Raw genomic sequence first — 19,788 nt, 5'->3', positions numbered from 1 at the left:
AAAGCATCTTTCTTGCATGTGGCTTAAAATATTGTGCATATGTTAGGATATTGTGGTAGATAATGGATTAACAACCACTGAAGCCTGGCCTTAGAAATAATCCGGCCACACAGAAGTAAGAGAACCAGGCTCCCATCTTTCACTGCAGTGCCAGTGTTTACAACGAGAGCCCCACCACCACGCCCGCCCACCCATGGTGCTCTTCTCTGTGCTCTCACGGCATCCCATACATGCATGACGCCATCAGCCCTGACCTCACTGTCCTGCAGTTACTGGCTTCAACAACTGCCTTTCCAGAAGACTCCAGGGAGGGAAGCAAATGGACAAAACTGTCGTTCCCAGGACTCAACTTGGTGCCATAAACATAGCAGGTGCAACACAAAAGTGTACAAATACAGTGAATGGAACACATGTGCTTATTTGAAAGAATTCACAAGACAGGAGACTGCATTAAAAATCAAAAAAGGAAACGTCGAATTTAATTTAAAGAAAGAAACCCAGAAATTGTCCGAAAAAACAATGGAGCAAATCAACTCCTGAAAAAGTTCTGCATCTTGGTGATCACATTCTTTGGAAGGGTTGGAGAAAAATAAAAATGCCATTTAGCTTAAGAATTTGTGAGTTATCTGCAAATCAACTTATTTCAGAAGTGGAAGAATTCGTGGTTATTTCTTAAAATCAAAACGTACGCCGGTTTCTCTTTTGAATATCTTCTACATTTAAAGAGGCAATCACACAAAATCTCTTATTTTCCACACAGGATAAATCCTTTGTTTCAACCAACTCTCAGTGGTGGGGCAACTAGCACAACACCGTCTCCCCGGACAAAGAGCATTGGAATATTCCGTTTTGTTGACTGGAAGAGGAAAAAAAAAAAAACACAGAACACATTTATACAAATTTGTAGTAGTATTATTTATTTTTCGAGAGAGAAATTTGAAAACAAAAAACCATACATTCATCATAACACAAACAAATTGCTTCAAAAACCTGATCACTTACCTTTGTGGCACAAAGAACCATCTACTAACTGTTTCTTTCCCTGGAACACAACTGGGGCAGAGGCGTCAGCTATCCACCCAGCCCTTTCTGCCCCTCTTCTTGGCACACAGCTAGACCACGTTTCTCATGCTCCCTGCCAACCAGATGGTGCCACGGACTGGGTTTTAACCAATGGAAAGTGAACAGAAGTGATGACCAACCCCTAAACCTCCCACAAAGGCGCCTCTTGTGTTCTCCCCCGGCCATGGACTCAGATTATGGAGAACCCTGGGGATGGCAGAGCCAGGAAGCCTGGGTCCCTGACTGAGCATCTGGAAGAAAGCTACTGCACTGACCTAAAACCTCACTAAAGACTGTTGTGTGGGTACAAATAAAATCCTACTGTGCTAAGCCCTCATGTGTTGCTTCTATGTGCTACTGCACTCATATACAGAATGGATACCTTCTGCGTTAGCCTAGGGGACAAGCCTTAGGCTGTAAGGAAACAGATATGGAAGGTCTGAAATTTTCTCGTGCCTCGGCAAAACATTAAGTAAAACTGTTGCCTGCAATGACTCCAAAAGTAGCCCAAAAGATGTCCCAAACCTATAGGTTCTGGGGAAGAGGTTGGAAAAAGCCAAACATGAGTAGTGTTGCTGTTAACCTGATGCACTGGGCAGGGCAGTGTAAGGAAGAGATGAGCTTAGGTGAGAACTAGCTGGTTTTCAAGCAGAGATTATAAGAAACAGCATTCATGAGGTCATAAAAGCCAACTGTTTTTAGACTCCAAACTGTGGACAATAAGCAGGAAAAAAAGCTCTGAGGAACAAAGCAGCCTGTAAATCTTCTCAGTTAAACAAACTCAGCCCTGAGGGGAAGACCAGATGAAGGGTGTTCCTTTCCCACCCAAATTTACTTTAGCAAATGACCCAAGGTAGTCAACATTAATTTGTGGGAGAGGAAGTTACACATATTAGAGGTGAGGAACTAAAGAAATAAAGGTGTCTACAAGTTCTGTACAGAAAAAGACTTTGAGGTGACTGGCCCAAAGAATTGATTGGAGGTAAACAGATCAGAAATATATGAAGTCATAAGTTTTTAAAGAAATGGTATAGCCAAAGAACCAATACATAGCCTGGCTAAAAAAAGCCTTTGACAATTTGAGTCTTCCAGCATAAGTGAGACGTTTCTGTGAATGTTCTGCAGCCCCCAGATTTAGCAAATAAAAATACAGGTCGCCCAATTAAATTTGAATTACAGATAAACGAAAAAGAATTTTTTTTAGTTATGTCCCAAATATCGCACAGGACATACATGACCTAACCAAGGGATTTCTTCTACTACTCATGCCTCCCCAGGGGATCCATCACTGCAAAGGACCAGTAACTGCTCTACGTCCCCGTTCTTTCCTTTTCTGAAAGGGAGTTTTTATGGCAGCGGATATCCTGTCCCTGCTGTGCTACAGTGGAGGTGGGAGGGGCAATGACAATTAATTTATCCTTTTTAGCTTACAGGAATCTGTACCACAACTGACCACATGTAGATCCGACAGAAAACTCTCTCTCCGCCAGGCAGAAAATATTGGTAATAGCTATGTCTTCAGAACTTTTTTAAAATTTAAGAACCATGTTTTATGAGCTTCTTGGGCACTGGAACTAACATAAAAGGAGAACCCCCAACAGTAAATTCAAGTAGTACCTATAAATTTAGTATGCTAAATCAAGTACACTTATGTGACATCCACGAATGTATCTAACTCTTTCCCAGATAATACATCCACGAATGTATCTAACTCTTTCCCAGATAATACATCCACGAATGTATCTAACTCTTTCCCAGATAATACACTCTCAGGGCAGTGGTTCTCAAGTTTCAATGTGCATAAGATCACCTTTTAGGCTGTTCCCTGGCTCCATGCCCAGAGATCCTCACTCAGTAGGCCAGGGTGTGGCCCATGAACCTGCATTTCTAACACACTCCAGGTCTGCCCATACTCCTGGCTTGAGGAACACACTCTGAGAATCACTCTGAGAGAAACAAGGATCATGTCTGTTGTCTGCTACTAGGAAGCAGCACTGCCTTCTGGTCTCCTTCTAGTTGCAAAAGGCAACCTAGTCTTACCATAGCCAGTTCAGTGAAGGAGTCAGCACTCATCAAAATAACTGATATATTTTACTCAAATCCCTCATTCAGTAGTCATACTTCTGAACTAAAAAGTTCCAACCTTACCTTCATATGGAAACCACTTCATCCGAAATGATTCTCTATTAATTCAATTATAGTTTTCTGGAGATCCAAGTAAGCAGCTTCTATGATCGCCCTCAAGGATCCCTGCCTCCTGGTGTTCACCCACTTGTGTAACCCCCTCCTTCTGAGTGTGGGTAAAATTTGTGCCTTGCTTCTAACCAGTAGAATACTACAAAGTTAGTGGGATGCCACTATCATGATTAGGTTACATAAGATAGTTACTTCCACCTTGCTAGCCAGCTCTCTTGCTGGGTTTGATAAAGAAGCTGCCGGTGGTAGAGGCCCTGCAGCAAGGAACTGAGGCGCTCTCAGTCCAAAACCCTCGAGGAAATGAATCCTCTCAACAACCATGAAAGTGAGCTTAGAGGCAGAACCTTCCCCCACTTTAGCCTTCAGATGAGACCCCAGCCCTTGTGCAGCCTTGTGAGAAACCCTGAAGCAGAGGACCCAGCTAAGCCTGGACACCTGACCCACACAAACTGTGAGCTAATAAATGTGTGCACTTTTAAGCCACTAAGTTTTTGGCTGACTTGTTGTATAAAATTCTGAGATATAAGGTCCAAATAACTGAGAAAATCATGAACAGAAACAGGGAATTGAGAATGACCTCATTTTGAAGGTGAAGAACACCAGAAGTTTAGTTTTATATATACCGAGTTTGAGATAACACCCAACGTGGGTATATTTTCAATAAGAATATTGGAAATGAGAGAGTGAAGCTCAGAAAAGAAAAAAGCTGGAGGCACAGATTTATCCATAATCATAATGGCCACCAATCACCACTTGCCGCCAGCTTTACAAGCACCAAATTCAGTGCAACCTGTGATAATCCTGGGAGGAAGGCACAATTATTGTATTGGCATTTTACAGAGGAGGTCCCTGAGGCTTAAAAAATTTCTAGAACTTGCCCAAGGTCACATAACTAATCATCAGCAGCCAGGATTTGAACCGAGATCTGTTAAGCCAGAGCTCAAGCTTTCATGCTGTACTATTATTACAGATTGATGGCTTATAACAAACAGTAATTAGTAAATGACATCTGAGGGGAAAAAAAAAAAAGCAGATTAAAAAAAAATCCCACGTTCAGAGGGAGAAAGAAGACTAGCCGCGGAGTTGGGAGTGGCTGAAAAGAGGAGGAAGGCCGGGATAAAGCAGAACCACAAAAACCAACAAAGGCTGACATCTGAACACTTACTACGTGCCTGTCGCCACCTGAAGGCTTTTCACGGAATCTCTCAATGAATCCTCAATAGCTGTATGAAGTGAGTCGTATTACCATCCCCATTTTACAGATACAGAAACTCAGTCACAGACAAGTTGGTACAATTATATAGCTGGTAAGCAAGGGAGTCAAGATGTGAATCCAGGCGGTCCTGAGGGCCAGAGTGGCTTCTCAATACTTAAAAGACTGAACAACAAAATGTGCCAATATCTGGAAGATCTGCATAATTCAGTGAACCAATATTTTCCAAACGACCAGAGTTTGATGTTACAAAATCATGCATGTATAAAAAATCCATTCCAAGCGCAAGGTAGACCAATGAATTTGCATATAACAAGAGTATGAAAAGTTCACTGATATAGTTTCAGATTCTACACTACAACTAACCTTTAAGAAACTACCGCTTGCTGAGTTTGGGTGTAGTATCAAAGGCAAGTATCCACAAGAAATACTCCTCCCTTTCCAACTACCTATCTGTGTGACATTCACAATACAGCGCAACAGATTAAATGCAGAAACAGAGATGTGAGTAACTAGCTGTTGTCTATTAAGCCAAGCATTTGCAAAACATAAAACAAAGACACTTCTCACTGAATATTTTGTTTTAGAAAATATAGCTATTATTCACAAAAATGTTACTTATGTCAAAATGTAATAGATTTATTATTTTTAATGAGTTAAATATTTTAAAAATTTCTCAGTTTTAGTTTCTAATAAGTACTGATACATAAGTCCACATCAAACAAAACACTGGCCAGTATTACTGTTATACGCCAGCACACAGAGGCATCTTACACAGCCATATCTCAACGAATCTTGGCAACCCTACGACAGAAGTGACTGTATTCCTGCTTACCATTGAGGAAGTTACATCTGCAAAGGTACTTCCCTTGCCCAACGTACCCCAGATAGGAAGTGGCCAAGCCAGCACTGGAAACCAGGTCTGTCCAACCCCAATGCCTTTGGTTTTTTTAATTGCTACACTCTACTGAGTCCATGAATAGGTATCAAAACACGACAGGTTTTCCATAAATAACTGTTGGATTCTGAGAAAAACTGACATTTTAAAAGCGATGAATGGAACTGCATGACTTACTTTATATATCTCTTCATATGTTTCTTCATCAATTTCTATAGTTGTCACAGTTTCTTCCACATCTCCCAATATCATATTTAAATGCTGATCATAAGCCTGAAGTGGGAAGGTGAGGGACCAAGAAATGTGATACGCAAATTAGGAAATAATAAACACGGCTTATAATATGCAAATCACTCAATTACCAGTAACACATAATACTTACACCACAAACTTTTACATTCAAATAAAAAATAATCCTGCTGTGCTAATATACTGTTTCTCTGCCAATCATCTCCAACGATAACTTAACTGACCTGATACAAATATAAAACTGTTATGGTCAAAAATGAATTACTCAAAATAATTTGAAATTATTTTTAAAGTGCCCACCCTATTTGTTATCTAAGGCAGTCACATAAATATCTATAATATTTAATTATGAAAAAAAGCCAGTTCATACACCTTTCAGTATACTTCTTTAAATTCCATCTGTAATAGCGTGACAAGAAAGATACAGTAAAGGAAATAAAATTCTTTAACTGCTAAGATGACGGCAATGCAGTCTCCTAAAAGCACAAGACCCTGTCACTCAACACGCCCTGTCCTAAACTAAACACCACAAAGTAAAGTAAGCAGAGCAACACCCTGCACATTATAGCCTCACCAGAACTAGCTTTTCGGCACCTGTGAGCTCGACCAACAAATATTGCAACTCAGATATTCAGGGATGTCCTCAATCCAAGCTCTAAGGCTCACGCATTTCACTAAAAGATGAAGCTCCCGGGGGTGGGAGGGAGGGAGTGGCTTGTTTAGAACCCACTTATGCTTACTTCCAGCCAAGTGTTAAGTGGTTCACCAGCTCACATCAAAATAAAAATAGCCAATTAGCAACACGGGGAACTGCTAGGCAAAGCAACAAACGGGGGCAAAGATCTACAGATGAGGGCCAGAAGACAAAAGGTTGGTGGTCATTCAGTACAGAGACAATTGAGTGTACGCAGGGAACTGAAGAAGCCTCCAAGGGTTAAGGCAACACGTCTGTCCTGGGGTGTTTGTCTACTTGCCACTGGCCCCTGTGATTAAGTTCAATTCTATTTTTCTCTGCAAAGTTGCCACTATTCCATTACCCGGGGGTTCCTCTTCCTTTCTGTAATTGAAGACTACTGGGTCCCCACTTCCTTTCCAAGCACAGGAGGTTCTTTACCTTTAGGTTTCATGTTAGGTAGAATCATAGTACTTAAGAGGGGGCTGAAGTCAGACTGCCTAGGTTCCTAGTCTGGCCCTCTTTTTACTGGCTGTGTCACCTTAAGCAAAGTAACTTCATCTTTCTGAGCCTGAGCTTCTTCAAACGTAAAACGGGATAATGAGTATCTACCCTCACAGAGTTGTTATAGACATTAAATAAGATATTACATGCAAAACACTTAGAGTAACAGTACCTGGCATATAATTAATGCTCAATAAAAAGTAGCTATTTTTAATCACTTTAGGGTAGAATGGTAGTAATAAAAACAACTTACTCAGGAAAGTAACGAGTTATCAAGAAGAGGCAAAACCTTTAGTATACTCTCTTTATGAATAAATGGGACCACCTCAAGGGACCAATCCTATAGAAATATTTACAGATATACACAAAGGTCGATGTATAAAAATGCTTATAGTAGTAAGAAATGGAAAACAATCTTAATATCACTGCTACCATATACAGAATTCTACACAATCATTTAAAAAAATAAAGGAGATTTATATGCACTCAGGATCAATAATTTCCAAGAATAATTAAGTGAAAAAGAAAGGTGTCCCCAAAATGTATAGCAAGATCCCATTTATTTTTTTTTTTAGAGGTGGTGTATATAGTGCAAATATATACATACAGACACATCATTCTTGTATATATGTGTAAATATACAGAAAAGACCTGAAAGACTATAGACTCAAAAGAAGAAATGGCATTTCCCCTTTTACTCTATGTATGTCTGTGCTGTCTAAAATTTTTCACAACAAAACACAAATTTATATATATGTCAGTAATTTAAAGAACACTTAAATGAGAATGGAGGACAAATAAATGTTATTTACAAATAAACACAGGAAAAAATGAAAGAAATGAAAATATTCTTTAATAAACACAGCATTTCCGTTAAGAGAAATAAATGTTAACAATATGAATAAAATACAGTTGCATTTGGCTTTTGGAAATATGGGTGACTTTCCACCTCCTCCTTGTCTACATTCAAACACTCTTCCAGAGTGGACAGTTTTTACATTTCAAAGGGGTGGGAGGAGGGAGCAATGGTAAGGAAATAATCTGATTTCAAGGTGATTTAGTAAATTTACTCACATGTAACCTGCCTCGAAGCTCTCTGTCGTTTCTCATTTTCACATAGATTCGTTCATCCAGACTGAGTCTGATGAGATCCAGAGGCTCTTCTACAGTGTTGGTAGTTTGTTGCTGATAAAAGAAACAGGCTTAGTAATACAGTACTAGAGAGTAAAGTGTCTGAACCATCGGTGCCCTGCATGACTGTGGGCAAATTACTTAACCCCTCTATGCCTCAGTCTCCTAATCTGCAAAATGTGTATAACGAAAGTGCCTACCTAACACTGTTGTTGTGAGGCTTAAATGACATACTTGAAGGCACAGAACAGTGCACGACACAGAGTAAGTGCTAGATAAATGAGGGCTGAAACATACATACACAGAAAGGAGTTATATGACAAAGTAATCATGACGGCACTCTGCTCCCTCAAAATCCAAATTGTCTGACCCCATTTCAGTGTGTAGGGAGTCACTCTCTCAGGGACTTCAGCTTTATCTCAAATATCATTTAGTAATTTGAAGAACTTACATTTAATGACTACCACATACTAGTCAGAATGCTAAGCAGAGATGAATGTTTGAGGGAGGATTGTGAGTTCAGTACACGGCAAGTTGAGTTCAGGGTGCCATTTGGCCAGTAAGATGAATATATTTAGCAGGCAGTATAGAATACTGGTTGAAAGCATTGGCTTTGGAGTCAGGCAGTGTGGGTTCAATTCCTGACTCTGACACTTACGAATTGGGATTAAAAAATCATGCCATCTCTGATTCTCAGTTTCCTTGTTTACAAAATGAGGAAGCCACAATCTTCCCTTCATAATTCTTGTGAGGATTAGAGCTAATGTATTTAACTGAAGTATTTGATGTATTTTAAATAGTACCTGGCAAACAGAAAAGTACTTATAAATGGTTCTTTTTATTACTATTAAAGAACTGTTGGAAACAAGTCTCAAAGAGATCAGGGCTAGGATGACCAGGGTCCATATGGAAGGGATGCTTGAAGCCAGGAGAGCTGATAAGATTATTCAAGGAGAGCTGCTTCAGTAAGTACACAAGGCCAGTGGAGGAAGGCGACTGAATGTGACAGGCTCTACAGCCCTAAAGGGCTGGATGAGGGGAAAAAAAGAAGAAGAAGAAAAAATACTGACTCACCTAGTCCCCATCCCCAGTTCAATAGGTGTTTGTTAAGGACCAGCTAACCAAATACTAGATTACAATGATACAGAAGTCAGTCCCTGCCCTCAAGGAGTTCATTCTAGTGGGGAGAGGCATATAAATAAGTAATCGTAACACTGTAAGGATATATACGTGACTGAGCCCTACTACCCACTGTCCACCCTTTTCATCCCGTAGTTTTAAACACTGCCTTTTCAAAGGGGACTCCCTGATCATTCGATTCATTCACTCAATTAGTATCTGTTGAGTGTTTCCAGCACCGTTCTAAACCCCGAGGACAGAACAGTGAACAAAACTCTTGCTCTTAAGGAACTCACATTCCAGTTGGGGGATACAGGCATTAAACAAAGAAGCATATACTTAATATGAACCAATAACATTCTATGAAGAAAAATAAAGCAGACTGGGAGAGTGCCGTTTGATGCAGGTGGCCAGAGAAGTCCTCTCTGAGGAGGTGAGATTTCAGTAGAAAGCTGAACAAGCTGTAACCTGATCCACAAAGATATCTGAGGAAGAGCACTTTTGGAAAGAAAGGAGAGCGCGTGAGAAAGCCTGCAGGACCATCAGTTATTGTGGATACCAGTTCCTTGCTTGTTGCCTTCATACCACATCACAGCCCCGTATATCGCGCACACTTATATTTACTTTTTACCCGTCCTTCCCCGAATATAAACTTCAAGTGGGGCCAGGGACCACGTACGTCAATGCCAGTGTCCCTGGTGCTCAGGACGGTGTCCAACCACACAAAGACGATGCTCACTAGGTGTTTGTTGACTGTGCAACAACTGCTGCGCTCAGTAACGGTAACAACTCCTTAACTGTATTATCAGGCTTTCTATCAGAACCCCGACAGGTCCGTGAGGCAGGCAAGGATAATTATTCCCACCCTACAGAAAAAGGTGAGACTCAAGAGAAAGGAAGTGACGAGAGTCAGGAATAACTAGTTTCCAGCGGACTTCGAACAGAAAAAAAATCTCAGGGCCTGAGGCAAAATTGGGAGGAGGCGCGGTTAACCAAGAGGCAGATTAAGGCCGTGAAGACCCAGAAAGAGGCGGCGTGATTGGCCACGTTGCCGTGAGCTTGGAGAAAGCAACCCTGACAGGCAAAGTGGGGCAGAGCCAGGCCTGGGCGTGGGGAAGCCGCTCCGAAGCGAGTTCCTCAGAAGACACTCACCTGGTCCACGTCGTCCGCCATCTTTCAAACCCTGCGCTCTTTCCCGCCTCTCGCGAGAGCACGAGAACCCCCTCCGGTCTCGGGAAAGGCGAGGACCCAATGCACCGGAAGTAGAAAGAATCGGTTTTGCTGCTTCTTGCTTCCTGCAGTTGGCATTGGTCCTTTGGGGCTGGGGCGGAGCTTTATCAGGGGCGCCGACGTTGGGGGGCGGGAAATTGGGTACCTGGTGTCTCCGTGAGGGGGCGTGGCCGTGCCTCGCCCCGCCTAGGGGCGGAGCCAGCGCGCGGGCAGCGTCCCGCGGCGGCGCGGTGCGTCAAGCGCCAGGCCAGTCCTGCCCAGGCAAAGATGGCTCGGAAGCGCAAGGCTGGCAGGGAGCCGCAGGGACGCGAGTTGCGCAGCCAGATGGCCGCGGGCAGGGAGCCGCGGGGACGTGAGTCACGCGGCCAGACTGCCAAGGGCGAGAGCAAAGCCAGGCGCGAGGAGAAGGAGGCGGGTGAGAGCGAGGTCCAGCCGGGCTTAGGGGGAGAGGCTGGAGGAGGGCGGGAGGCAGGCCGGGTGGGGGAGGGCGAGGCCGGCCTCCTGCAGGTGCGGGCGAGGCAACCCCGCGCCCACCTGCGCCAGCGAGACGGCGTTCCGGTGACCGCGGGAGGCAGGCGGCATGCGGCTGCCCCGGGCCTCCCCGACGTCGCTGCGTCTTTGCCTTCCGTGCCGGGAGCGATGCGCCCTGAGCGGTTCCGCGGAGCCCGGCCGGACCGCGAGCTCCCCTGCTCAGCCTCTTCCTGCTCCGCGTCACCCGCAGGATCAAGTCCGGCCTCCTGGTAGATGCAGAGGGTGAATAGGCAAGAGGCACTGAAGTTGTTTTGTGTCCCCACAAGACGAACAGACCAGTACTTAGAGTTGCTGGAGTGTGCAGATCTGAATAGTACCTTCAGCCAAATCTCACCTCAGAGCCCCAGCTTCGGATCCCACCTGACTTCTTCACGTGCATATCGAATAGGCTTCTTATATTTGCCCTGGGCAAAGCAAAACTCTTGATTTTCCCCTCTTAAACCTGCCCCTTCGCCACTTCTCCCCTTCTCAGTAATTGATCCCTTCACTTGTTAAAGCAGACCCCTCCTCTTCCTTACACGCACACCTCCAGCCCTTCAGCAAGTCCTGTTAGTTCAACCTCAGAACCATATCTTCAATCTCTCCACTTCTCTTTATTTCCGTGGCCACACTCCCTGCCCAAGCCACCCTCACTTTTCAGTTGAGCGACTGCAGTTGCCTCTTCACTGGCCTCCTTACTTCCTTTCATCCCTCACCACGGCAGGAGTTCTCCATGCAGCGGCACAAGTGATCTTAAAAAAAAATCAGATCTTGCCATGCTCCTACTTCAAATCCTCTGTGGCTTCCCATTGCTCTTGGCATAAAATCCAGATTCCTCACCATGGCCTACGAGATCCTACATGTTTTGGCTCCTGCTTCTTCTGTTGTCTGCTACCACTGTCTTCTTTGCCAGATACCCTCCTTGTTGGCCTCCCTTCGGTTCCTCAGATACGCTGTTATTTTTCACCTGAGCCTTTGCCTTTGATGTTCCTTCTCCCTAGAATGTTCTTCCGTGGCTTTTGCCGTGGCTCACTTCTGTTCCTCCAGGTCTCAACCCAGGCACTCCTCGAGTATCCTGCCTAAGGTGGTCTCTCCCAGGTACCCCTTGTCACAGAGGCTCTGACAGCCTATGTCACATCTGTAATGATCTTGTTAATTTATTTGCTTCCTTTTTGACCTGTCTTACCGGAATTTAAGCTTATGAAAACATGTCTTATTTTTTTGCTGTATCCTATTTTGTCCTCCCCGCCTTCTCTACGTATACTAAGTGCTCAATAAATATTATAAATAATTGCATAATGCATGCTGTAGAAGGGATTTCTGGGGTACCTGATATAACTGGGTAGACAACTAGCCTAGGTCACCAGCAAGGGCTCCTGTGACATAGATTCAGTAATTCTGTGATTCTGTACATATTTTAAGGCCATCATCCATTAGGAAATAGTCCAGTGGTAACCATTTCTAAACTTAAAAGGTGATTTACCTCACAGTTAATACTACAAGTTCCATTTTATTCATTGACTCATTCCGGTAACATTTTTTGAGTGCCTAATGTCTGCTGCACACGAGCTAGGTGACATGGGAGATAGAGGTTTCTTGGAGATTAGAGTAGGGTAGTGTTCACATTTACCAAAAAAATGTCCAATACAGCGTGTGATTTCATGGGAGAAGGTATAAGGCTTTCTGACTTCTGAAGGAATAATCAGGAGAGATTGGGAAATGGTCTCTGAAGAAGTTATGTTTGGTCTGCGACTTGAAGAATAGGTAATATTTCAGCAAACGGCTATGGAAAGGGGTTGTCATTCTAGTCAGAGGGAATGTGTTCTGCATACGTGGCAATTAAAAATTTTTTTTGAAATCAAAAGGTATTGGGAATGCCACCAGCCCGGGTAGCATTCCTCCCAGCTAAACACTTCGCCTTGGCACCAGGTTGGTATAGCGCCGACGTTTAGTAGTTACATGTGCTTGGGTAAATGACTTGGTGCAAATAATTTAGCCTCTCTGGACCTCGTCTGTGAAACTTAATTCTAACTTGCTGGATGGCTGTGAATTTTCATCCCGTAAGGCTCCTGGCATGGTCCCGGTGAGGTAATCAGATGGGCTACCTCATATCAGTTCAGCCTGCACGTAGGCAAGGATGCACTTAAGCTTCACTCACGCTCTGCGAGCCAGTGGAGCTGCAGTAAGTTTGCAAGGTAGCTTCCGGGAAGAGTTATCAGCTTTGATGTGGTTGGGTAGAGGAGCAATTTGGTTGTGGTTTTGGCCGCAGGTGACACTGATTTGGTGACTCTCCAGTGTACTGTCTAACAGCACCATAGTGTGAGTTTTACCAGCACCTCGGTGCATGCACGTGAAGATGACACTTGGCTGCTTTCAACAGCTGGGGACAAAGAAAATAGTCTTCCACATTTTATCTTTGTTTCCATTAGGGCACCTCTGGTTTCTCCATATTTAATCTCAGTGTTAAATCCTTCATCGATGTAGTTCATTAACTCCTTCAACAGAGACTTACTGAGCACTTGCTATTTTCAGGCCCTGTTCTAGGCACTGGAATTATAGCAGTGAACAGGATAGGCAAGGTTCCTGCTCTCATGATGCCTGTAATCTTTGGGGAAGGGTAGGTAGGACAACTAAGTTAAAAAATAAATTCACATGGTGATAAGACCAATGAAGAAGGTAGAACAGGTTGCTGTAATAAAGCTGACATGGGGACAGGGAAGAAGCGGCTGTCAGAATCAGTGGTCAAGGAAGGCCTGTGTGAAGACGTGGCACTTTGAGCCAATTACTGACTGTAATGAAGGAGCCTTTTGTAAGACATTGTGGGGGAAGAGAGCTCTGGGCAGAGGAATCAGTAAGTTTAAAGACCCATAGGAGGGAATGTTTTGGAATTGAGGTGAGAGACATGAGTAGGACCCTTAGGTTGGAGACCAAACTAAGGAGGTTGTATTTTATTCTTAGTGCTATGAGGTGCTGCTGGCAGTTCTAAGCAGGTGTTTTTGTTAGTAAATCAGTGGCTGGCCAAGCAAGCCCCAGTGGTTAATTCATGCCCTGCTGAAATAACTTGGTTAAGGTCAAGGAGGCTGGTTAGACAGTTGTCCCTTGGTATCTGCAGAGAATTGGTTTCACAACCTCCGTGTATACTAAGATGTGCGGATGCTCAAATCCTTTACGTAACAGTGTAGTACAGTCAGCCCTCCGTATCCTCCGGTTCCACATCTGCAGATTCAACCAAAGTTCAATCTGAGGGTGGTTGAATCTGTGGATTCAGAACCAGGGGGATACGGAGGGCTGACTGAAGTAGACAGCTCTAGATCTTGGAGAGTCCTGGAAAATGACCTCTTTTTCTTTTTTTTTTAAATTATAGTTGACTTACAATATTAGTTCAGATGTACAACAGTGATCTGATATTTGATATTGGACTTCACTCCGTATAAAGTTATAAAATATTGGCTATATTCCCTGTGCTATGCATTGCATCCTTGTTAACTTACTGATTTTATACCTAGTCCTTTGTACCTCTTAATCCTCTTCCCCTATCTTGCCTCTTCCCCCACCCCTTTCTCCACTGGTAGCCACTAATTTGTTCTCTGTATCTGAGTCTGTTTTCTGTTTTGTTATATTTGTTCATTTGTTTTATTTTTTAGATTCCACATATAAGGGAAAACACAGTATTTGTCTTTCTCTGTCTTATTTCACCAAATATAATACCCTCCATGTTGTTGCAAATGGCAAAATTGCATTCTTTCTATGGCTGAGTAATATTTCTAATTCCTTTAGATGGTAGGTTAGGTTGTTTGAGATTTTTCCTGTTTCTTGAGGTGGGCCTGTATTGCTGTAAGCTTCCCTCTTAGAACTGCTTTTGCTGCATCCTGTAGATTTTGTAAAATTGTGTTTTTATTTTCACTGTCTTAAGGTATTTTCCAATTTCCTCTTTGATTTCATGATTCATCCATTGGTTTTTTTTTTTGTTTTTTTTTAAAATTTTTTATTTATTTTTATTTTATTTATTTATTTATGGCTGTGTTGGGTCTTTGTTGCTGTGCGAGGGCTTTCTCTAGTTGCAGCAAGCGGGGGCCACTCTTCATCGCGGTGCGCGGGCCTCTCACTGTCGCGGCCTCTCTTCTTGCGGAGCACAGGCTCCAGACGCGCAGGCTCAGTAATTGTGGCTCACGGGCCTAGTTGCTCCGCGGCATGTGGGATCTTCCCAGACCAGGGCTCGAACCCGTGTGCCCTGCATTGGCAGGCAGATTCTCAACCACTGCGCCACCAGGGAAGCCCATCCATTGGTTTTTTTGTTTTTGTTTTTTAGTAGCATCTTGTTTAGTCTCCATGTGTTTGTCTTTTTTTCTTTTTTCTTCCTGTAACTGATTTCTAGTTTCATACTGTTGTCATTGGAAAAGATGCTTGATACATTTTCAGTCTTCGTGAATTTTGGGGGACTTGTTTTGGCACTGGCATGTGATCTGTCCTGGCGAATGTTCCACGTGCACTTGGAAAGAATGTGTATTCTGCTGTTTTTGGACAGAATGTCCTGCAGATATCTATTAAGTCCATCTGGTCTAATGTGTCATTTAAGGTCACTGTTTCCTTTTTTTCCCCCATTTATTTATTTATTTATGTATGGCTGTGTTGAGTCTTCGTCGCTGTGCGCAGGCTTTCTCTAGTTGCGGCAAGCGGGAGCTACTCTTCATTGCAGTGTGGGCTTCTCGTTGCAGTGGCTTCTCTCGTTGCGGAGCACGGGCTCTAGGCGTACGGGCTTCAGTAGTTGTGGCACGTGGGCTCTAGAGCACAGGCTCAGTAGTTGTGGCACACAGGCTTAGTTGCTCCGTGGCATGTGGGATCTTCCTGGACCAGGGCTCAAACCTGTGTCCCCTGCATTGGCAGGCGGATTCTTAACCACTGTGCTACCAAGGAAGTCGCAGGGTCACTGTTTCCTTATTGATTTTCTGTCTGAATGATCTGTCCGTTGATGTAAGTGGGGGTGTTAAGGTCCCCCACTGTTGTACTGCTGTCAATTTCTCCCTTTATTTCTGTTAATATTTGCTGTATATATTCAGGTGCTCCTATGTTAGGTTCATATATGTTTATGAACGATATCTTCTTGTATTGACCTCTTAATCATTATATAATGTCCTTTGTCTTTTATTATAGACTTTGTTTTATAGTCTATCTTGTCTGATACAAGTCTTGCTACCCCAGCTATCTTTTTGTTTCCATTTGCGTGGATAATAGCCTCTTGATACTGTGGCACCAAAAACAAAAAAAAAACCAGCAAAGAATAAAGAAAAAAATGTCATCTGTATGTCTACCATCCAGAAACAGCCACCACTAAATAACAGTGTATTTCCTTCTAGTCTGTGTTTTTTTGTGTGTGTAGTAGAAAGTATACTATGAGAACAATTTTGCGTTCTTAGCATTTTATCATATATCATTTGTCTTTGTCTTAGAAGATGACTGAATTATATATCCTTGTGTGACTGTACCATAATTGATGCTTATCTAATGGATAGACATTCAGATTTTTAAAATTTTGGATATTATGAATAATGATACTATGAACATTTTTTTGACTCAAACAGTTTGTTTCCCTTGTTCTCACTTTTAACTCCTCGACCTCTCTCTTCAAAGTACAAGCATACACAGCTTTGCCTTTTAACCAACCAGGTAGTTTTGGTGAGGAAGAAATAGTGCTTCTGGAGCAACCTCTCACCTGCATCTTTAGATTAGTAAAGTGAAGCATTTAGCATCTTTGCTTCCTAACAGAGGGCTAAAAACCGCTGTAAGATCTAGAAATCCTGAGTTTAAGGGTGCCCTACCAAACTGTCAGGTCATAAATAAACGTTTAAACAAATTCTGGCCTTGAAATAAGAAATCTGTTTCCAGATTACAGAGAACTAATTTTGAAATGTTTTGTTTCCATTTAAAATGTTTAAAACCTGGGAATGCATACATTTCTTCTTTTATAAAATATTTTAAAGAAACAGAACTGAATCAGTGATTTTAACCAGCATTAAAACAAATGCTGTTATAAGGTGAAATTTACTAAAATTATGATTTTATTTAGATCAGAAGGGAGAGTCTTTTTCCGCCATGCAGAACTGTATTCTTGGGGAATATAAATACCTATCCAGAGAGTCAGCAGGACAAACCATAGAGGAAAGGAATGAATTAATTTGATATTTTAGGTTAATCTTGCAGCTCCTTTTGGAACCTCAATAAAGGCTAGGGTATTTTTGTTTTCCACAGTTAATTGAAGCAGAGTTGTGCAGCAGCAAAAGAAGATGATTCATTTCAGATTCAAGATAATTTGCATGAATATATTTATAGTAGAATAGAAAAATATTTCCCTGTCATATTAATACATATTATAAATATATATAATAGTAATATGTGTTAATAAGGAGACCATGCTTTTAGATACCTTAGTTGAGCTAAAACCAACAGTTTATGCATTTTATATATTTTCCCTTTAACAAAAAAAGGAAACAATAATTATTTTGAGAAAATAAAGTTATTTTTGAGTTACTGCTAACTCATTCCAACCCTAAGTTTGCTGAGAGTGGCGTTGAGGTGAGATTGGAAAGATTTCATAATGTATGTGTTTTGAGTAGTTGTTTGGGTTTGAAAGATGACAGAAACTTAGATTAGGAGAAATCGGTTGTGGTAAAACTGGAAACTCGGACATGTTTATGAACTTGAAACCTTGCACTTAATAGGAGTGGATTATCCCTAAAATAAATAATTAGCCTTGGCAGGTAGTAAATAAGCAAGGTGTTAATTAATGGATTGATGCCTTTTCCTTGCTGGATATTAGCTGAAATTTAAGGTTTGCAGTTCAGGTTGTATGAGTCATGTGGTGGTGTGTCTATAGTCTTAGGAGGAGTAGAATACAGTGCTGATAAAGGAAGAGTGTAGAGTGTAGACCAGCTGGAGGTGGGAAGAGGCTGAAAGCTGGTTGCTGACCAAACATGGGATGGTGACGGAGGTTTAGAGGGAGGTTACCAAAGAGGACTTCTCATGACCCTGCCCATGAAGCTACAGTGTCTCCACCTTTCCTGTTGTCCCTTATCGTGTTCTGTGTGGTCATCTAGATGTCTTTGAAGATGAGAAACCTCTAAAGAAGAGCCTTCTCTCAAAAGTTTCACGAGGAAAGAGGAAGAGGGGCTACGGTGATTCTGGGCGCCCAGCAGATGGTCCAGCAAGAAAGAAAGCGGCCAAAGTGACTGTTAAATCCGAAAACCCTCAGGTTATTAAGGATGAAGCCCTCAGCGATGGGGAAGATTTCAGGTGAGATGGCTGAAAACCTCTTGACCAGGTCTTGCTTGTTCCCATCAGGGAAGTGTGCCTAAGAAAACCTGCTCTTTTTGCTTGTCACTGGGATCCGTGGAAAAGGTGGGATCTTTAAACTCTTCTAGGTAGAGCTCAGACCACTAGTAAGAGCTGGAAAGAGTCTTGGCAATTATGTAGTTTACCTCCCGAACTTTTCAGATGAGGACAACAGCTTGCAGAAAGTGATTTATTCGTCGTTACACAGCTAGATGGTGGCCAAAACCAGGATGGGACCTAGGTCTTCTGACTCCTGGTCCAGTGCTACTTATACCACACAAAGGCATTTCATACACGAGGCATTTCCCTGACGTTCTGGCCGTGTCCCGTCCTGCTCTCCTCGGGTACGCTCCGCTCCTGCCCAGCTGGACTTCCCTCCTTCACTCGAGATGTGCTCATGCTTTTCCTTCTGCCTGGAACGCTTTCTTCCACCTTCAAGATGCAGAGCAGAAGTCATCCGCTCCACAGTCTTAATTGGTTCCTCCCCCTTTTCCTCCTCGGACTTCTTGCTGCATCTCTTAAGAGTGTAACTTATCTGCCTTGTGTTACACTTACTTGTGTCCGTGCCATATACCACTGTGTGCTCTGAGACGGCTGGACCCACACCGGTTCATTTTTGTATGCCCCGTGGCGTCCAGGGCAGGGCCTTTGACAGTGAATGAACATATTAATGTGTGGTGAACGATCGACACTTGATCATCTGCCTCCTAGGGAAATTGGGGAGGGGGGGAGGAAGAGGACAAACCGAGAGGCAGGAGTTTCTTCTTTGTTTCAAAAGTAAACCCTCACTCTCAGCGTCAGCTTTTCCAGCAACCCCCAGTCCTGGCTCAGAAAGCAGTCCAGGACGGGGCAGCTGTAGGAGGGAGCACGAGGAAGCACGTGGATTTTCCACCATCGTCCGTCTCTTCTTTGCCCTAAGACTTTTCCTGCGAATGCCTCCGAGCTTACTGCTTCCCAGTTGCCTCTCCCCACTTGTTGAATTCCTTCTGCAGAGAAATTCACAAACAGACCAGGATGCTGCCAGGGGAAGCTCTGGTCCCCCTTTCCCTCTCAGTTAAGAGTTGCCGTTTCTGCCACTTTTACTCAAAGGGGGCGTTTTTGTTGCTGTGGTGTTGAGAGGAAGTGGCAGGCTAAAAAGGGAGTGTTTATCTTTTTAGAGCTGAAGTCTGAGGCTTGTTATTTTAAATGTCTGCGGTAAAATCTCGGGTCCTATTCTCACTGGACACCACGTGTCCAGTCTTACAAAAGCTGTAAGTAACTCAATTCCCTGAACATATTTTACGTGTGAATTTGCAGAATTTTATTACATATTAGCAACCGTTGACTCTTGAGCCAGTATTTAGCCAGCTCCGTATCTACGTAGTTCTCTCCCTACCCTTCCAGCTGTCCGTGTTCCTTATGACCCACCTGTGTTCAGTCACATCCCCACTTACTTAGAAGTTAAAATTCTACCAACCTCAGTCTCCTTTCATCTTATTTCCCAGAGGTGGGGAAAGAATCTTCTGAGCTGGGTCATGGTAGGATCCGCAAATGTGAATTCTCTCCTCTTCTTTCTGGCGTCTGGCTGCACACGTGTGCACACAGACATCGCAGCTTTCACTTTTGGGACTCACATTATTTTTGTGGTTTTTTCTAACTTTCCCCGTATGATTTACAGACACGGCTGTTCCCCTTCAC

The 19,788-nt window shown here is 43.0% G+C and overlaps 2 protein-coding genes across 2 annotated transcripts in view; one reads left to right on the top strand and one right to left on the bottom strand.

The window, feature by feature from the left end:
- Nucleotides 1-450: 450 nt before the first annotated feature.
- Nucleotides 451-10,300, bottom strand: LSM3 (LSM3 homolog, U6 small nuclear RNA and mRNA degradation associated). Its single transcript, XM_068558090.1, has 4 exons — nt 10,198-10,300; nt 7,870-7,980; nt 5,547-5,642; nt 451-856 (listed from the first exon to the last, which is right to left on the bottom strand). Exons 1-4 carry the CDS (start codon nt 10,216-10,218, stop codon nt 776-778), a joined length of 309 nt encoding a protein of 102 aa, XP_068414191.1. The 5' UTR covers nt 10,219-10,300; the 3' UTR covers nt 451-775.
- Nucleotides 10,301-10,488: 188 nt separating this feature from the next.
- Nucleotides 10,489-19,788, top strand: part of XPC (XPC complex subunit, DNA damage recognition and repair factor) — a 34,543-nt gene continuing 25,243 nt past the window's right edge. Inside the window, exons 1-2 of the mRNA XM_068557750.1 lie at nt 10,489-10,690; nt 17,877-18,072. Coding sequence (XP_068413851.1) covers nt 10,543-10,690; nt 17,877-18,072 — 344 coding nt within the window. The 5' untranslated portion in view covers nt 10,489-10,542. The remainder of the gene's footprint in view (nt 10,691-17,876; nt 18,073-19,788) is intronic.

This window comes from Eschrichtius robustus, chromosome 12 (genome assembly GCF_028021215.1).
Source record: "Eschrichtius robustus isolate mEscRob2 chromosome 12, mEscRob2.pri, whole genome shotgun sequence".
NCBI classification, from domain to species: domain Eukaryota; kingdom Metazoa; phylum Chordata; class Mammalia; order Artiodactyla; family Eschrichtiidae; genus Eschrichtius; species Eschrichtius robustus.
Note: the sequence above shows the minus strand (reverse complement) of the source record. Positions and strands in the feature narration are given on the sequence as shown.

Excerpts from the sequence above, each read along its gene's own strand:
- LSM3 (XM_068558090.1), bottom strand. The coding sequence starts at position 10,218 with ATGGCGGACGACGTGGACCAG. Across the intron at positions 5,643-7,869 it reads AGCTTCGAGGCAGGTTACAT|GCTTATGATCAGCATTTAAA; the intron begins GTGAGTAAATTT and ends TTCCCACTTCAG. Across the intron at positions 857-5,546 it reads CATATGAAGAGATATATAAA|TCAACAAAACGGAATATTCC; the intron begins GTAAGTCATGCA and ends TTCCTCTTCCAG.